Source organism: Exophiala bonariae (genome assembly GCF_035927105.1).
Source record: "Exophiala bonariae strain CCFEE 5792 chromosome Unknown scaffold_18, whole genome shotgun sequence".
Lineage (NCBI taxonomy): Eukaryota > Fungi > Ascomycota > Eurotiomycetes > Chaetothyriales > Herpotrichiellaceae > Exophiala > Exophiala bonariae.
In genome coordinates, this window is record NW_027042493.1 from 476,053 (window position 1) to 493,783 (window position 17,731).

Consider the following 17,731-nt stretch of genomic DNA (forward strand, 5'->3'; position numbering starts at 1 on the left):
ACTTTGCATGGTTGGGGGAGTCCGGGGCTCCTATCCACCTTTAAGCATCAGCCTAATCGTCAATGCTGGGTTCATGACTCCAGATTGTCTGGAACGGCAAATGAGCGTGGCAGGGGTATGGCTATTGTCGGCTCCATCTTATTCGTACTGCACACACCATGCGGGGGCGCCGGGTTCTAGTCTTGTGGGGGAATGCAGAAAGCCATCCTTCAGGCCAGTCCTAAGTTTTTAACTAATTCATGTCGTACTCGCCCGAGTGATGTGGCCATCTCTGAAAAAGAAAAGAAGCCCGACTCACGCATGACTAGTAACTACTAGGGCTAAGGCGTTAACCAATTTATGAAATATAGAACGGAACGTTGCGACTTCCGCTCCCGAGTCTGTCTCGGACAGGGTTGGTGACGCATCATTCGATTTACGAGACACTATCATACTATTCATGGCCGATTTTGCTATTGAGGCAGATACGAGAATGGATGGCTGTTAACTGAACACGGCTGGCTGTGAGACACTGGTTGATACTCGCTCACGCAATCATTCAAAACATACTTCGAGCTGTAAGGGAGTCAGAGTAACACAAGTAGTTTAACTTGACAGGATCTTTTTGGCCGTCAACGAATTTATACCATCAGGTTTCAAGGCAGAGTTCACAATTCAGAAAATCGTATGGAAGAAATAACGGAACTTTTCATGTGTGACCGTGGTTTCTTTTTGCCTAGTCAAGCATTTGCATGGCGAATCATCTGCCACATACTGCTATATCTGACCGAAAATGCCCACTCCTAGGTTGATTTTCAAGGAGAGCCTGCTGAGGCATCACCTCTCAGTTAGTATGTATATCTGAATCCATGAAGACCCTCGATTGGCTTGCCACCTCCCTCGGCTCTCTTGTTGGCGCGATAGAACTTGTAGTCCATTGCCAGGGTAATAACGATAATCAAAGAGCTTGCGATCATGCAGGTGATGATTCCAGGATGATAGGCGGGTTTGTCTACCTCACGGAAGACAGTACTTCCAATGATTCCACCAATGCCACCAGCTCCAACCAAGGTAGCAGAGCAGAGCGCACGTTTCCACTGACCACGGATATTGTTTGCCTGCCATGTAAGGACACATGGGACGTTGGCGTTGCAAGCGGTAGTTGCGAGGAAGACTCCAAAATATCGAACTCCAACATTCTTGACATAACCAAGAAGTGGCAGACCTAGTAGAGTGTGTTAGACAAGATTGAGCCATCTGTCAGTAGAATTACTCACCGATAAGAAGTAGACAGCCGTTGGCGAGAATGAAGGGACTGCGTAGGTGATACTTGTCTCCAGCCCAGGCAAAGGCGTACATAACGATAGCCGCCAGGACGTAGGGAGGAGCGACTAGGCATTGAGAAGCTGCCACATTGAAGCCCATACCCGAGTTCAGAATGATAGGGAGGAAGTAAGCGATTGCGTAGGTGTTTGTGGTAGTGAGCATGAAAAGAGATGCAAATCCCCATACTTTCAGGTCCAAGGCGTGGACAAGGTATTTTTTGATGTTGAATCTTTCAACAGCAACATCATGACGATCTTTCTCAATGCGAGCCACAATAAAATCGGCCTCCTTCTGGTTTAAGAACTTGAAACCGAAGGTGTTGACCGACAATTCCGGGAAATCGACGATCAAAAAATAAGACCCGAGTGCTAGGACACAAGTAATGACTCCTTGCAAGATAAAGATCCAACGCCAGCCAGCAATTCCGGGTAGGATGCCGGGCTTTATGTTCGGATTTGCTTTTGTAGGGCCATAGTGCTGACCCCACCAGACAGGACCACTGCCGTGATTCTTGAGCTGAGAGAAACCGTAGGCGAGAATCCCCGAGAATGCTGAAGCCATGGATCCGATCAGGTAAAAGACAGCATTTCGTTTTTGTAGCTCGTAGCGAGGATACCAACAGCTGAGAAGATATGCACAACCTGACAAAGATTAGTTTGGCGCGACAAATGGATTTCATTCAAAGACTTACCAGGAAAGAAACCAGCCTCAAATATACCTAGGACAAGTCGGAGGGGGACCAGGTCGCTCCAATTCTTGACGAATCCGAAGGCAATCATAGTGAGACCCCAGAGGAGTGTGATGGTTGGCAAGAATATCCTGGGGCCCAGTTTTCGAAGGACGACAGTAGCAGGTGGTTGTAGTGCAACATATGTTATGAAAAATAATAGGACGATGATTGAGTAGCGGTTGCCAATTAGGACGAGATCTACGCCCATACCAGCAACAACGGCGATACCCAAATTGGTGCGATCCATCAAAGATACACAGTAAAGGAATCCAAGGGTGAGGACAAGCCGTCTGTCAACACGTCTAATGATCTTCTTCTGCTCTTCCGGGGTGAAGGCATTGATTCGTTCGTCCAGGTCATGGTTGTTCTTCTCAGACATATCAATGGAGACCTTGCGAGGAGTATCTGCGCGCTCAAGCTCATCCACGCCGAGTTCTTTTTCCACAGGTGAGTGAGTGGCCATGGTGGCGGTTGTTGGAGAAGAAATTTGGGAACCAAAAGCTATTGACTGAGGAATGAAGAAAGAGTAGATAACAGGAAAATGTGAGAAGTGAAGGACTATTATATGCCTACACTATGCACGCTATTGCTCAAAGAGGAGGTAGGCCGTCACTCGTGCTGTGGATGTGGAAAGGGTGTGGTCTGAGCTTCCAGTTGGATGGTGGAAGCATATCGAGTCCTTCGTATTCAAAGATCCATGGTCTAGAAAGTGGCGGCCAGGATGGGTAACTTACTTCCTGGCCTGTTGTGATTTTCTCACCCTGGTCATGGTGCAGGCGACAAGACACTAGTGAAATGGATCATCGCCAGACGCTCCCAGCAAGCCGACCATGACTCAAATCACCCCAGGATGGGATGTGTCTCCGGTGGAGTCCGGGGTATGACCATGTGGGCACTGGCAGTCAGCAGATTGTCAACATGGTTGTTTTGCATCGTTCCAAATTAATGGAATGGCCCAGCCAGATTGGTACAATGTCTCCACAGAACGTCAATTTGGCGTCGATGTTGAAATGCAAGAGTTCGAGGTATGTACCTGCCTTGCACAACCCGAACAATGCTGTACCTGTATTATCATGCAGATACAAGCCAGGTCGATAGCCAAGGGGACAAAGTTGATGAAGCGGGATCAAGCTGCACAAGCACTGGAGAATAAGCAGTCGAGATGAGCTTCGGGGTCCCAGGGGGTGCGGGACTGGGGTCCGAATAGAACTCTACTCAGGGGCCTATTGGCTTTCACAAGCACCACAAAGTCTTGGAAGTGTGCCAATAAACCCACCATTTTCTGGGCATCGAAGTTGCATCGCATTTTGCACTACTTTCGGCAGCACAGGTAATTCAGCATGACCGGAACCTCTTTCACCCTGTGAACCAAAGAGTTGAGCTCTGCAGCATCGGAAGCGAAAACCCTTGCTCGGGCGCTTACTCCTCCTGATAAAGGCTGATGGTAGTTGTCGAAATGCAGCGTATCAAAAGGATCGGACATTGTGGCAACTCGATCGATTAGGCTTTGATTTCTCAGACTGCATAAGTTGGCTTGGCTGACCGCGTCAATGATTGACAGAAGAGTGGGTTGCCAGTGGCCGTGGGAGGTGGGAAAGCCAGAAAAGTGAAGCCGGTGGCAGGGTTGCAGAAGAATGGCACACCCGTTGGAGAGCTGGGAGCCTGGAAGTCTAGAAATGGCACATGCCCCATCGTCCACTGGCGTCGGTCAGGGTTCCGTTTGATTCCCAGTCAGGAATCGGGATGGGTTTCGCTTTACCCCACGTTACACCCACCCGATCCCGACACCTCAATTCAGCTCAACGAGGACATAATGAGCAGCAACAAACTTACCTAGGTAAATCAGTGACGGCAAAGAATCGGCTAGAAGAGTCTTGTCTGAAGCCATGATGTGATGCATTTGAGCATGGGTATTCGAATACGAGAATTTCGTGTTGCAGAAACCTAAAGTCTTAACTTTCCAGGAGAGTCTTTTGGTGCATAGTAAACAATCGACGACATCCGAGGCTCAAAAATGACTCCAGAGGTGTGATAGGTAGGGGCCTGGCTTGCATATTACTCTCGTGGAGTTGAGAGTGTCTATGCAGGAATACTCAATGGCCGAGGTCCAGGCATTCACAAGAAGAATTTGATACGCAGGCCAGAGCTCGGGCTTCCCGTTTCGCGTGTTCTCTCACAATAGTCAAGTCGTCGAGTCTGCCGACTGTCCATGGACGAAAATTATTCGACATTGAAGCAACAAATGTGGTGGGAGACAAAAATTCCAATATGGAGGGGACTGAGTACAGGTAACAAAATCGAAAGAAAGTCAAATCGATATGGGTGAAAAACAGTTTTAATATGAGCGATTGTGAGTACATGCGTATTCGTACTGCTGAGGAATATTGATTAATCAACATAACGACATTGCACTATCATACTCTCCAGATATGGATTTCAAACACTAATTCAGCAAATAAGGCTGAGTGTCTCATGCCGCCGCTTTGTGCGATAAAGCGCTAGCCCGTTTCCTCCAAGAAAAACTAAAGCAGCCATAATAATTACACTAGGCCTAATCTGGATCTTTATTTACCAATATGTCTTGGCAGAGAACATGGCCTCAACGCAGCCAGCCTGGAGTACCATTGCACTCGTGCATACTGCTGTGCTCGCTGTTCTGTTCTGCAAGCTATACCACCTCAATCATTTCGTTCCTCCACCCGTTGCCTATGTATTCAACACCTCAAATCATCTGCGCCTAACGGCTCTTGCGTTCAATCAGGCTAGCGCTCGCCTTGAGCGCCAGAATCCTCTTCCACTCAAGAACCTAGATGCCGCAAACTGCGACATATACCCAAACGACACTCTTGTTAAAGCGATCAAATACATCCATATCTTATCGTCATGGCTGGATTGCTGCCACCCAGATTCCCCTGCTGGTGTCGCGCGGTCTACTCTTGGGGCGGTGAGACTGACAAAGACTTGGGTTTTATTGAGGGTGATTTGATTGAATGTTTGAACGCTGGGGACGGTTCCTGGTGGATGGGGAGGCTACGCAGAGATAAGAGAATGATGGGCCTTTTCCCATCAAATTTCGTTGTCGTACTTGAAGACACCTTCAACCCCACGAGTCGATCCGTGAGCCCAATGCCTGAATTGCAAAAGAGCAGCAGTAATAGCAAGAATTCGCTTGCGCACATTCAAGAGAAGAAAGAGCGGGCCAAATCAAGGCGGCCGTTCCAAGGATACAAAACTGCAAAAGGCCCCAGTGGGAGTGCTGCTGCTGTACAGTCCGCTCCTACACAAACAAGAGTATCAACACAGCCTGAGTACGATACACACAACCCCCCATCTACAGTTTTGTGGCAGCAACGGCCAGTTTCAAGAGGACCCTCACGCTCACCATCTCCGTTACCTCACCACGAAATTGGATCATCTCCTCCCCCGCCTCCACCGCCTCATCGGGTGCTTGGAGGGCAGAATGGCTTAATCTCAAGGGCTCCATCACCTCTACCAGTTGAGATGAATGACCGCTATGAGAGAATCGCTCGGACGCCGTCCCCGGCCCCTCCATCCATGAACGGACACACTCCACCCATGATACGCAACGCAATGGACGACGTGATGTCTTCCCTTGATGATATGACCCTTGTGCGGCAAGATTCAATGCACGAACGAGAGCAAGAGCAAGAGTTCAATCCCTGGTCTCCTGAAGCATTCGATAATTTCCGTCGACCTAACGGCATTCAGAATACTCGCCCGATGACATCTTTGGACTTTGGAAATGGTGGCAGCAAGTACTCGGAAGGGCGAGTAAGTTATAGCAGCCGTCACAACAGTCCTGACCGCTTTCAAGACGGTTCAACCCAACTAGAAACTTATGTTCAGCGGATGGAAAGCCGGCTCCGTCGCATGCAGCAAGCTCGTGAAGGTAGTGATCCACAGGCCGTAGGAAGTGATCCACCAGAACCGCCACCCAAGAATTCGCCTTGGGCGTCGCGGCCAGCCTCTTCAGCAGCTTCGCGTCGGCCTTCAATGCGAAAGAGAAAATCGGCATTCGAGTTGGGTGGGGATGGTCTAGGCCGAACATTCACAACCAAGACCAATTCCACCAATTCAAGTAGTGGTGCGCAAAGTGTGGCGACCAACACTTCGCATCAGTCGAGCATGACAAGTCAAAGCTTGATGAGCGGCTTTTCTGCCAGCGGTCTCAGTGCCACCAGCGCTGGTAGCCTTGCAAGGAAGAGGATGGGCAGTATCCGAGGTCGTATAGCGAGACCAATGACAAGTGCAGGAACCAGAAATGAGCAATGGGAGCAATCTGATATTCGACCCAAAACGCCAACCTCTACTGTATCTTTCCACTCACGCCATGCTGACTCAAGATCTGGCGCTAGATCTGCAGTCGGATGGGACGATGCGAGATCGGAATCAATTGGTGGACTAGGTGGCTTTACCACTCCAAAGGCTAAGAAACCAGGTTTTTTCAAAAAGTTGATGGACAGTGCGAAAACAGGGGCAGCTAGTGCTCGGAGCACGATATCAGTGAATCAGGCATCAAGCAACTCTGGCTCCCCTACGAAAATGACTGGGATCGCTGGAGGCACAGTATTTAACGCCCAATTTCCGGGAAACTCCAAACAGTCCGATGCTTTCGGAAGGGATGCTGCTCGAGAGATGGGCCTTGCTAGCGGTGCAGCCAGCGGATATATTCTCACTAGACGAGATGTCAATCGCTCAAACACACCGGGTCCATCCGAACGGCAGGAAAGAGCAGATCGTTGCAACATGTTAGATCAACCAGTGATCTGCTCAGTCGAAGAACTCTACAGTACTCTCCAAGGAGACGAGGATGCTGATGGCCTTCCCGTCCATCACCCATTCCAACTCAGCAACCCCAGCTTCAGTCAGGTGGACAAAGCGACACGTTTCATTACTAGCCTTCCGAGCAGCATAACAGCAGCAACTCTGGCAAGTGGTTACGTTTGTCGCCCATACCGAAGCCCTGTCCAAAGACTTCGCGCTATATTCATCTGGTGTGCTGAAAGAATCAACTGGGAAGAAGATCACGAGGTCGACAGATACAGTTATGCTCGATCGATCGACACCAGAAAGATCATCCAAACAAAAAGAGCCACCAGTGAAGAGATATCAGCATTAGTCGTGGAGATGTGCACGGCGATTGGAGTACACGCTGAAATGGTTCAGGGCTATCTCAAATCTCCCGGGGAAGATCTTGACCTGGATGCTTTATCACGACCTAATCATTTTTGGAATGCAATCCTCGTTGATGGAGAGTGGAGAATGCTGGACGCGAGTCTTGCTAGCCCGACGAATCCTCGGCGTTTACTATATTCTAGCGTCAGCACCAGTATTGCCGAAGCCTGGTATTTCCTCACCCTGCCCAATGAGCTCTGTTGGACACATGTGCCTCTGGATGAGGCGCAGCAGCACATGGTTCCTAGTATCAGTCCAGATGTTCTACTCGGTCTACCCGGAGCTTGTCCTCCCTTCTTCAGGCAAGGCCTCGCGATGCATGCATATGATACTAGTGTCATACGGATGGACGGTCTTGAGATGTGTACCATCACTGTTAATGTACCTGCAGATGTGGAGCTAGTTGCAGAAGTTGAGGCGAGGAAGTATCTCCGCGACCAAGATGGCGATGTCTACGAGGACACTGATGGAGTGACAAAGAAGAGAGCTCTGGCCCAACCCAGTTGGTACAGGACAGTACCGAACACCGAGATCATGCAAAAGCGCTATGTCATCAAAGCAATCCTTCCTGGTGACGAAGGTATTGGAGCTCTCAAAATCTATGCTGGCAAGAAAGGCCTGATGTTAAGTTCAAGAGATATCGTTCATCCCTTGGCATTCTCGATACCTCTGTACAACTCTGGTGACAATCCAACCTATGACTTTGTTATGAGACATCCAACACCACATGCTACAAGACAAGACCTCTATGTTGTGCAACCGCAGTGTTGGAGGCTTGGCGTTGGCGAAACATACGTCTTCTGCGTGAGACAGCACAGTGGTTCGGTGGTGTCAACTCCAGCCAACGAACAGAGTGGGTTCGACTTACGTCCAGTGAGCCCAAATCCCATGGTTAGACCCGCAAGTGCCATGAGTATGACGAGTAGCGCCGCCGGTAGCAATCCCAGCGAACAAGGAAACAGCGCAATTGCAGGAGCTGGTGTCAGAGTCAAGGAGAAACCGGCTAAATTGGCAATACAAAGTCCTAGTGGGAAGATCATTCGCTTGAATCGCAAAGTGGAAGGTTTGCACCAGGCCATCGCTACAAGAGAGGTTGACGGTGAGGTACTGGGCAGTGTCTGGGAAGCCAACCTGAAGATACAAGAACGGGGTGTCTGGCGAGGCTTGGTACTTGCCGATCGCAGTGCAAGGTGGTGTGTTTGGGCAGAATGGGAATGCGTCTGAGGACGAGATAGGAGGACGGTTTCGCGTTCTTAGCAAACCATTGGGTGCAAAAGGCTTATTGTCTTGCAGCATGATGTTTCAGAAAGATGGCGACGATTATCGTATCCGATGACATGAGTTTTAATGGATGGAGGGAATTGGCCGGTCTGCTTTGAATATTCGAGAATCTTGGGTATCCTGATATTTTGCTCTGGATTGAACGATGCATATTCTCAAGGGGATTTCGGATTGGGTTCCAAGGTTGCTTTGGCTGGAACTAGATGGGAAACGTGATGTTTACCCAAGGATTGTATGACTACGTTTTCAGCTGTGATGATTGAATGATGACTTTGCATACCCGCTATCAATTTGATTCCGTTGCATACCTAACACGTTGAGTACCTAGATGATTTCAAAGTTCGTATCGTCAATTTATATTCGCCATATGACGTCAACCCGGCATGCTTCACCACCACAGACGTGAAATATTGGACAAGAGCAGAAACAATTTTAAGCCTCGCAGCTGAGATCTCTAGGCACCAGAATTCAACTCAGACTGTTAGTCGCCCCTAGTCGACCACTGTTCTGCCAAAGCAGCGTTCGATCTAGTTCGGTATGATGACATAGGCACTAGATAAAGCAGCATCCCGAAAAACAGACTCACCGGATAAAGACGATCAAGATTATCTATTGCGAACATCTACCAGTGAGGGTAGTTCAGTAACCTGAACCTTGATTGTGGCTCCATTTCAACCAGCGGTAAATTGCTAGTCGAACAACAAACGAAACTGTATCGTGGTAGCCATCACAGGCTTTCCAAACCACGTATTCATTAATCCAGATGGCGGATGAAACTACCATGCCACCACTATCGACATATCTATCCCGCCTACGCACCACAGTCTTTCCAGATAGCATCTATGGGCTCCAGTCTTCGATCGCTACGCCGCTGCGATCGTCACAAATCAACAACAAGAATGTCACGCTGGTGATGGGAAATCCATCCGCTGACCTCGATAGCTTTATCTCTGCGGTCGTGCTCTCGTACTTCTACAACCACAGGCAGAGTCGAACAGCGGCGGGGACCACCAAACACTCAGAGTCCTCGGCACCTATAGCGCCGACGCTATACGTGCCGATATTGAATCTGCCAGCGGTCAGATCTGGAGATCTATGGCGACAACGGCCGGAATTTGCGGTTGCGTTGAAAATCGCGTTAGGGAAGCCTGTGGGTCAAGAGCAGTCGAGCGAGGGCGACGGATTGAATGGAAAAGCAAATGGCGGGAAAGAGGGTCCTGAAGAGCTTGAGCAGGTGATCACGATCGGGGACGTGAAAGACGATGAGTCAAGCACTCTGCATGCGTTATTCTCTTCAAAAGCAGCGGGTCCTGGCCAGGCGGCAGAGTCCGTGTTTTCCTCTGCGGCTACAACTGACGGGCAGTCAAAACAGGCGCTCTTACTGGTCGATCACAACTCACCTTCGATCCCGGGCCTAGATGACGAGACAATAAAAGCACGCTTCAATGTCGTTGGCTGTGTTGACCACCACATCGATGAGGCTTATGTGCCTAAAGACGTAGAACCTAGAGTCGTCACTACTGGGATTGGCAGCTGTACAAGTCTCGTGGTGGAGCACCTCAGACAGCAGGGGTTATGGCCAGAAGGAGGGTCAGAGAAGTCAGACGTTGGGAGTGCAAGGGACAACGGGGAACAAGGTAATGCGGACGAGGGCTTATTGCAGATTGCGAAGCTTGCGCTCGCTCCTATTCTCATCGACACGTCGAACCTGCGTGCGAGAGGCGATAAATGCTCAGATACAGATCGTGAAGCGGTTCGGTTCTTGGAGACTGTCATCTCGAATCACACCGGTAGCGCCCAGGACGTCGCAACCTCATCGTCATCTTCTCGCCAACAGCAGCACCAGCAATCACAACTACAATCGCAATCACGATGGGACCGTACATCCGAGTACGACGCCATCTCGACGGCGAAATCCAATTCTCTCTCCCTGCTCACGATGCAAGAGACCTTCGATCGCGACTATAAAGCGTGGGTGGAGGTGACGACAGGCTCGTCTAACAGCCAAAAGGTCAATATTGGAACGACATCACTGGTAAAGCCGCTCTCCTGGCTGATCGAACATGCTGGTGGAAGACAGCAATTCGTCGACGAGATCGAGAAATTTGCGCTAGATCCTGCGAGAGAGCTGGGCGTGTTTGCGATGCTAACGCGCACGGGTACGGGGAAGAAGGAGGCCGCGGTGATTGTGATGGATGAGGGTGTGAAGGGTGTGGTGGAGGCGTTTGAGAAGGGCGGTGTCGAGTTGCGGTTGCAGGGCTGGGAGGAAGATGGAGACTTGTTGAAACTGCTACGGGAGAGATTTGTGAATGTTGCGGTCTGGTGGATGGGCGATACTAGTAAGAGTCGCAAGCAGGTTGCGCCGTTGCTGAGGGACGTTGTTAAGAGTTTATGACGTGATTGAGCGTGGAGCATGGGGGTTCAAAGGAGTATTCCACGAGAGTTTAACGTGATGTACGATGCCTCTCGATCAAGACGAGGCTGAGAAATTTAGAAATGTGTGCTAATAGATCAAGACTTATGTTATTTCATAGACCTTCGAGCTAATTGATCTTCAAGTCAAGTCATTTCTCATCAACTCTCTTTGCCAGACCGTGCTCCTCAATCTCCATCGCATCGCCCTCGGGAGTTGCAACTCCAGACTCGGCCTCGGCCAATTTTTGGACCTGATCATCCAGTTTTCCATATGCTCTTGGATTACGTCTAGGCTCCCCTCCACCGATACTTTTAGCCTGGTAACCCCGGATTCTGGGTCCTTGACCAGTCTGATCCGGTAATTCAGATTCATAAGCGCGTTCAAAAGTTTTGATGTCCTCTTCGAACGTTCCGCGCTCAATACTCTGTCGGATACCATCGAAAAACAAATCAATGATGGCGAAGTTGTGAATCTGAAGAAGTGTCCACGCAACCATCTCGTTCGCTTGGAGGAGATGGTGTAGGTATGCGCGATGATGGCGCTGGCACGCGTAGCATTTACATCCAGGGCTCAGGGGAGACAGATCTGTCTCGTGGCCCGAGGACCAGAAGTCGATGCCCAGTGGCTGGTTCGAGGAATCTGGAGGGCCGGGAAATGAGAAAGACAGGGCAATGCCGTGCTCGGACGCTCGTGTCACAAATGGCACGGTGATCATGTCAATGCCTGTGTGGATGGCTGAGAGCACAGCTCGTGGTGTGGATGGATCGCTCAGACAGATGACTGGTAGTTGTCGGAGTGATTGTGAAAATCCCACAGTTGTGGCTGGGGCATACACTGCTAATCCTGAGATCTGTGATCGGAAGTCATCCTCTATATCTGATAAATAGAATTGCAGCCTTTCTGGTTCTAGGGGAGGGATCGATGCGAATAATGGTGATGTTCTCTGCGCTCCCTCGGTTTCAACTGTATCCCGAAGCCATGCGTGCGTCCGATCCACGCTCTTTTCGATTCGCTTCACACTTGCAACATCGTTCGAGATCACATCGGCGAGACTCATCGAAAGGTCCGCCCGGAGAGCCTCCAGGGCCTCATCGTAGTGCTTGGCTTCGAGGAAACGAAATCCTACAGATGTCGAGATCGCAATCGACGAGTTTGTATTATGGGCAGGCGTTGGAATACTGGGAACCCTACGAGGTCCTAGAATGGAGAAGATTTGGTCGGGGAGGCCGGCATACTGCCGTAAACGAGACTCGCCAGGTTTGATTGGGGTGCTGTAGATGGGTGATTTCGTTGATGACTTCTCAATGACTATCCATCAACTGTAAGCCAGATGTCAGCATGGTAGCGCTGGGCTAACACGAAGGTTGGGGCCTTACAGTCTTCCAAAGCGAGATATACCGCGGAAATTCGCGTATGTCTGATCAGGTTATCCGGAGATAGGTGAGGCACCGCTCCTCGTGATGTTGAGACTAAGTAATGAGGTGTTTTGATGTGATGCTTTTGTTGCAAAGCCATCTGCCCAAGCCGGGCACCACTTTCAGATGGAGTAGCATGTTGAAAGACGAATCTGAACATTTCGGCTGGTAGGTGGGCTGGCGAGCCACCATTTACCGTCGGCATAGCCATATTGCCATACTGAAGATGTTGGGTTGAACAACGAGGCTGCGACTTGCGTCAAATATTTTGAGGCTGAGAGTTTTTGATGTTACGTGCTGCTAGGTGGATCACGTGGTCTGCGATTCATCTCCGATGAAAAGCGCGTTGACCTTCTACTTCCTCCATCTACAAAAATTTGAGCATGATCTGAATGAGAGGAACTCAGTCCTATCCTCGTGCGAAATGCCACTCGCCACTATCTAACCCGCGATTTCTCCTTCACAAATGGTCTTGTAGAAGAAGGTGGGGATTGCATGCGAGTTCTTCGACGACCTATCACAGATTCACAATAAGATCCTTCGCTCGAACCAAACATTAGTGTTCCCGGCACGCAGAATGCTTGAAATGGCACTACGACGGTCTACTACTGGTAAATTGCCATGGCGAGATCCAAGCAGCCCCAGCCCGCTTTTCGTATAACTTGGTCAAGCAGCAGCTCCGGGTCACGTCCGCTGTCGTCCGGTGCATGCACCGAAACACGTGATATCCCTCGACGATGGAACAGTATCAAACAGTACTACCATCCTCTTGTTTTGACTATGCAGGAGCATAGTCCGCAAATTCTTTGAGCAGGTAGGCACAGTTGATGTCGTGTGCAGTTTGAAGATCCACTTAGCCATCTTGGCTCCGGACCACAACGGCGGTCGTTCGTGGTAGGAGATATTCGAGCTGAGCACAGTTTCCCAAGACTGATGCTGTCTGGATATAAAATCATCATGATTGCCCATCTCAATCGCGGCATCCAAAAGGCCATTATTCACGAAGCCTCTCATTGAGAATCGCCAGCTATATATCTTGAACCTTGCAAGAAACTTTCTTGCGTTTACAGTCATAAGATGTCCAAAATACTTGCAGTTTTCGGCGCCACTGGTCGACAAGGTGCTTCACTCATCGATTATGTACTCAACGACCCAGAGCTTTCTGCGAAATACAAGATTCGTGCTGTCACGCGTGATGTCACTTCAGAGAAGTCCAAGCAACTCGAGGGCAAGGTTGAAGTTGTTAGAGGCGACGCGCTTGATCGAACATCCCTTGAGAAGGCTTTAACTGGCGCACATACCGTGTTCTCTATGACCACACCTGCTTTTGGTCCAGACGCCTTGGAAATCGAATACAAAGCGGGCAAGACAATCGCTGACGTTGCCCTTGAAAAAGGGGCTGAGTATATCATCTTCAGCACTCTGCCGTCCCTCAACAAACTCTCGGGTGGTAAATACACTGCAGTCAAACCCTTTGATGCAAAAGCAAACATTGAGGAGTACATTCGAACTCTGCCCATCAAGAGTGCTTTCTATGCGCCCGGTTTCTTCATGGACAATTTTCAATCCCAACCATTTCTGAAACCACAACTAGAATCTGATGGAACCTGGGCTCTGGTCCGTCACATCTCCCCCAAGACCAAATTTCCGTTCATGGATGCTGTCAAGAACACAGGCAATTTTGTTGGCGCTATCCTTGCAGAGCCAGAAAAGTATGAAGGCAAGACATTCTGTGCTGCGCAGGCTTTTTACACTTTGGAAGAGCAGGCTGCTATCATGTCCAAAACCAGTGGAAAGACTGTCATCAACAAACGAATCTCAGCGGAAGAATTTAAGAACAGCCTTCCTTTTATGGGCGAGCTTTTCACCGAGGCATTCACCGCTCTGGAAGAGCTTGGTTATTGGGGTCCTAAGTCGGAGGAATTAGTTGCTTGGGCGCTTCAGAATTCGCGAGGAAAGCTTGCCACGTTGGAAGAGTACTTTGAGGAGAATCCCCTGGGGCTGGCCTAGGATATATGACGTTTGTCCGAAAGACTTTCCCGTGGTGGGAAGCGGGTGTCGCAGATGGATGCCACAGCAATGCGTGGAAGAGTGCCTATTGAGGTCTTGCATGAGAAGCCGCTATTCCTAAGCGAATGAGGATATCTTAGGAGGAACACGTTGAATCTCATTGAGCATCGTTGTGTGCCTATCTGAGTGGTTACTACGTACCCAACACCTAGATAGTCAGGTAAACAATTCACTTTCACATTTCCTGATTCAAATTGAGAACGTCCCAATCCGGTTTTCGTGACACAGCAAAAAGTAGACTTGGTCCGTAACTTGATCTTGAACCAAGTCACCCGCTGGCCAATCTGAACACTGGCAGGCACCCGGAGGCTGAGGTAGATGTGGCTGAGTCATCAAGATCACCAAACATCAGAGCGCGTTCGATGCCCACAATCCCTGCCTTCCTTCCATCATATGCTTTTCCAGCTCAATAACTTAAAAGTCATAATACTGATCGACAAGATGCATGATACACAGGAAAGCCAATCGCGGGGTATCTTGATAGTAATTGAGGGACTTGACCGGTCCGGGAAATCCAGCCAGTGTCAAAAACTACATGACCACCTTGTCGGGAATGGAGGACAAGCTCGATATGTTAAGTTTCCAGGTCTGTCAACCCAGTCTCGTGGTACCTGGATTACCTAGGAATCTACTTCAATGACTAAAGATCTTCTCTAACTGCTCCTGGCCAGACCGCACCACGCCGACCGGCAAGATGATCAATAGCTACCTGACCGGCTCTGTGGAACAAGACGATCACTCGATCCACCTCCTGTTCTCAGCAAATCGCTGGGAGGCCATAAAGGGCATCGGGCGAGACATCAGCAACGGTATCAACGTAATTATCGACCGATATTCGTTCTCTGGCGCTGTCTACTCTGCCGCCAAGGGCAACCCCGAGTTATCTCTGGACTGGGCGTGGTACCCTGAAATTGGATTGCTGAAGCCCGATCTCCTGCTGTTCTTGGATATCTCGCCTGAGGAGGCTGCGAAGCGGGGCAACTACGGCGACGAGAGGTACGAGACGGAGAAGATGCAAGCTCGTGTTCGGACGCTGTTTAAGGAGCTGTTCGCCAGGATTGACGATCTCGATGTCTGGCTGGTTGATGCTGGTCGGGCCATCGATGTGGTCAGTCAGGATATCTTCGCGGCGATTGCGAAGGTGTCCAGCGATGGTCCGCTAACTGAGAGTTTGGGAAAACTTGGTCCACTACTGAGTTCGACTACGACTTAGATTGGAGATTGCTTCATTCATCCTCCATCCTCGCTATCTTCTATCACAATTTCCAGCTTGGAGGGCTTTTTGGTGGGAGAAAGCTCCAAGACCTGTTTAGAGTTCTTGCTGAAGGTTGAATCCATGGAGGCTACGGAGGCATCGTCATCGTCGTCGTAGTTGACATAGTCACTCAGACCACCCTCCTCATCAGCAATATCTTGAGCAGTCAAATCATCCTGGTTCATGACTTCCTCTTCACTCTCGGCTTCCAATATTGCAGCAGCAGTGGCAGCACGGCTCTTAGCCTTCTTGGACAGGAGCTTTTGGACTTCTTTCTCGCCTCGCGTCCTTAGGGTCACCTGTCGCATGAGTTCAGGCCATGGATGGCTCTCGTTACAGGAGGGACAGACTCCAAATTCAGGAACAATCCCACTGGGCTCATCTTCGACACGAGATTTCTGCGCAACGCATGCGACATGAGAGGTGTCGTAACATTTATCTGAAGGACAAAGGATGAATAAACTGCGATGTATGTCCAAGTTCTCGGAACACACCGAACAATTGTGACTATCGTCCTCGTCCAGCAGGAACTGGCTTTTTTGGAAAATGTCATACAGGCGGGCATACGTCGGATCAACACCCTCAGCACCACCTTTCCCTATCAAGTCTGCTTTTTTGCTTCTTGATAATGGCTGTGCTGAAGTGAATTCTTCCGTCAACAAGGGTTTTGTTTGTGCTGGATCAAGAATGACTGAGATACCAGGACGAAGATAAGCATCTACCCTTCCACACCAGGTGACCCACGAACGATAGACCTCTTCATTGAAAAACCGAAGTTCGAGGGGCCACTTAGAGAAGTATGGGGTGCGGAGCAGAATGTGAAGATTGGAAAGTTTATCCATCAAGGAAGTGCGTGGCCTTCCCGGGCGGCGCGTTGCTTTGCCCGATTTTGAGGTTTTAGTGCGGGTGGTTGCAAATGAGATGCGTTCTGTGGGCGTGATATGTCGCGTCAAGTGCGCATTATGCCACGCCCATTCAAACTGAAGAGCAGCAATGTTGGAGGGAAAGCCAGCCACAATGCAAGTCATTTCCCATGGACGTAAGGAGGCTCGCGACGTTCGCACAGCACCACCTTGAACACGACCATTGTGTTGGGCCAGTCGACGAGCAGGATCGGGGCTGGATCCCACGTAAACACTCGAATGGCGAATGGTAGAGCGCAGGAGATAGCAGCAGTAAAAGGCCGGAATGGGCTTGATGTCCATACTAGCCAACTTCTCATCGACCACCTTTGGCAACGCGTCGTAAGAAAGCAGATCTTGCAGTCTCAGTCTTGGAATGTTGGGAAATCGCGAAACATGTGGCGGCAAGTTTCCAATATCAATAGTTAGTTGGGTACTAGCCCTTGATGGGAAGTCTCGCGGCCCAGGAGTGAGTGGTGATTGGAAGCACCAAAGAGGTTCCTCAAAACACGCTCATATTTTGGTGTTTACGAGTCCGAGTAATGTACCTATGGATAATCAGTACTAGGGGTTCTCGGATTGACCACAAATGACCATAACATCAAGAGGGCTAGGTAATTGAAACCGGACACGAATTGAGATCTCATTTTGACCGTATTGGACGTGTAAGGTGATGGTCGACACGCCACCTGCAGGCTCCCACTGTATCTTCGGGTACACACGTGATCCAGAGGGGCTATCTCCCTAGGTACCTATTTTGAAGCCTGACCATTTTGGATATAGTACATTCTTGGCACTATCTGGTCATTCTGTCCCCTCTGCTCTGCTCTACTTTCAGTCGTACTTTCTCGCTGCCCTGCGCTACTCTGGAGTACAGAGTACTACTAGTATGGCTTTGTCTCTAGACCCCATCCGCCAATCCTCTCTGTATCTGTTCCGTTAAGTCGCCCTCAGGATCTTCGCTCTTTCCTGACTTGCCCTTACGCTTTGGTACTTAGGACCCGTACTTCTTTCTTCTTTTCTCACATTCAAACTCTACCCTTCATCAACCAATTCCACCTTCTCTCACCCCCGCATGTGAGACACTGCTTTGGGAGTGCTTCTCTAGCACTTCGCTTCCATTACGCCCGCTTCCATAAAGCTCAGCGTGCGACATACGAG

General features: G+C 49.7%; 7 protein-coding genes across 7 annotated transcripts; 4 read left to right on the forward strand and 3 right to left on the reverse strand.

Annotated features, from left to right (window-relative positions):
• Positions 1-827: 827 nt before the first annotated feature.
• Positions 828-2,498, reverse strand: LTR84_004107 (uncharacterized protein; the record flags this gene model as incomplete). The annotated part of the gene is made up of 3 exons (XM_064847686.1): positions 828-1,204; positions 1,257-1,946; positions 1,997-2,498. The coding sequence occupies 3 exons, from the start codon at positions 2,496-2,498 to the stop codon at positions 828-830; spliced, it is 1,569 nt and encodes a 522-aa protein (XP_064704798.1).
• A 2,663-nt stretch (positions 2,499-5,161) lies between these two features.
• On the forward strand, positions 5,162-8,455 carry LTR84_004108 (uncharacterized protein; the record flags this gene model as incomplete). Its single annotated transcript, XM_064847687.1, has 1 exon — positions 5,162-8,455. The coding sequence occupies one exon, from the start codon at positions 5,162-5,164 to the stop codon at positions 8,453-8,455; it is 3,294 nt and encodes a 1,097-aa protein (XP_064704799.1).
• Positions 8,456-9,275: 820 nt separating this feature from the next.
• LTR84_004109 (uncharacterized protein) lies at positions 9,276-10,907 on the forward strand (the record flags this gene model as incomplete). The annotated part of the gene is made up of 1 exon (XM_064847688.1): positions 9,276-10,907. The coding sequence occupies one exon, from the start codon at positions 9,276-9,278 to the stop codon at positions 10,905-10,907; it is 1,632 nt and encodes a 543-aa protein (XP_064704800.1).
• Positions 10,908-11,076: 169 nt separating this feature from the next.
• On the reverse strand, positions 11,077-12,554 carry LTR84_004110 (uncharacterized protein; the record flags this gene model as incomplete). Its single annotated transcript, XM_064847689.1, has 2 exons — positions 11,077-12,236; positions 12,305-12,554. 2 exons carry the CDS (start codon positions 12,552-12,554, stop codon positions 11,077-11,079), a joined length of 1,410 nt encoding a protein of 469 aa, XP_064704801.1.
• Positions 12,555-13,420: 866 nt separating this feature from the next.
• Positions 13,421-14,353, forward strand: LTR84_004111 (uncharacterized protein; the record flags this gene model as incomplete). Its single annotated transcript, XM_064847690.1, has 1 exon — positions 13,421-14,353. The coding sequence occupies one exon, from the start codon at positions 13,421-13,423 to the stop codon at positions 14,351-14,353; it is 933 nt and encodes a 310-aa protein (XP_064704802.1).
• Positions 14,354-14,854: 501 nt separating this feature from the next.
• Positions 14,855-15,626, forward strand: LTR84_004112 (uncharacterized protein; the record flags this gene model as incomplete). Its single annotated transcript, XM_064847691.1, has 2 exons — positions 14,855-14,999; positions 15,085-15,626. The coding sequence occupies 2 exons, from the start codon at positions 14,855-14,857 to the stop codon at positions 15,624-15,626; spliced, it is 687 nt and encodes a 228-aa protein (XP_064704803.1).
• Positions 15,627-15,643: 17 nt separating this feature from the next.
• On the reverse strand, positions 15,644-16,873 carry LTR84_004113 (uncharacterized protein; the record flags this gene model as incomplete). The annotated part of the gene is made up of 1 exon (XM_064847692.1): positions 15,644-16,873. The coding sequence occupies one exon, from the start codon at positions 16,871-16,873 to the stop codon at positions 15,644-15,646; it is 1,230 nt and encodes a 409-aa protein (XP_064704804.1).
• Between the last annotated feature and the right edge of the window lie 858 nt (positions 16,874-17,731).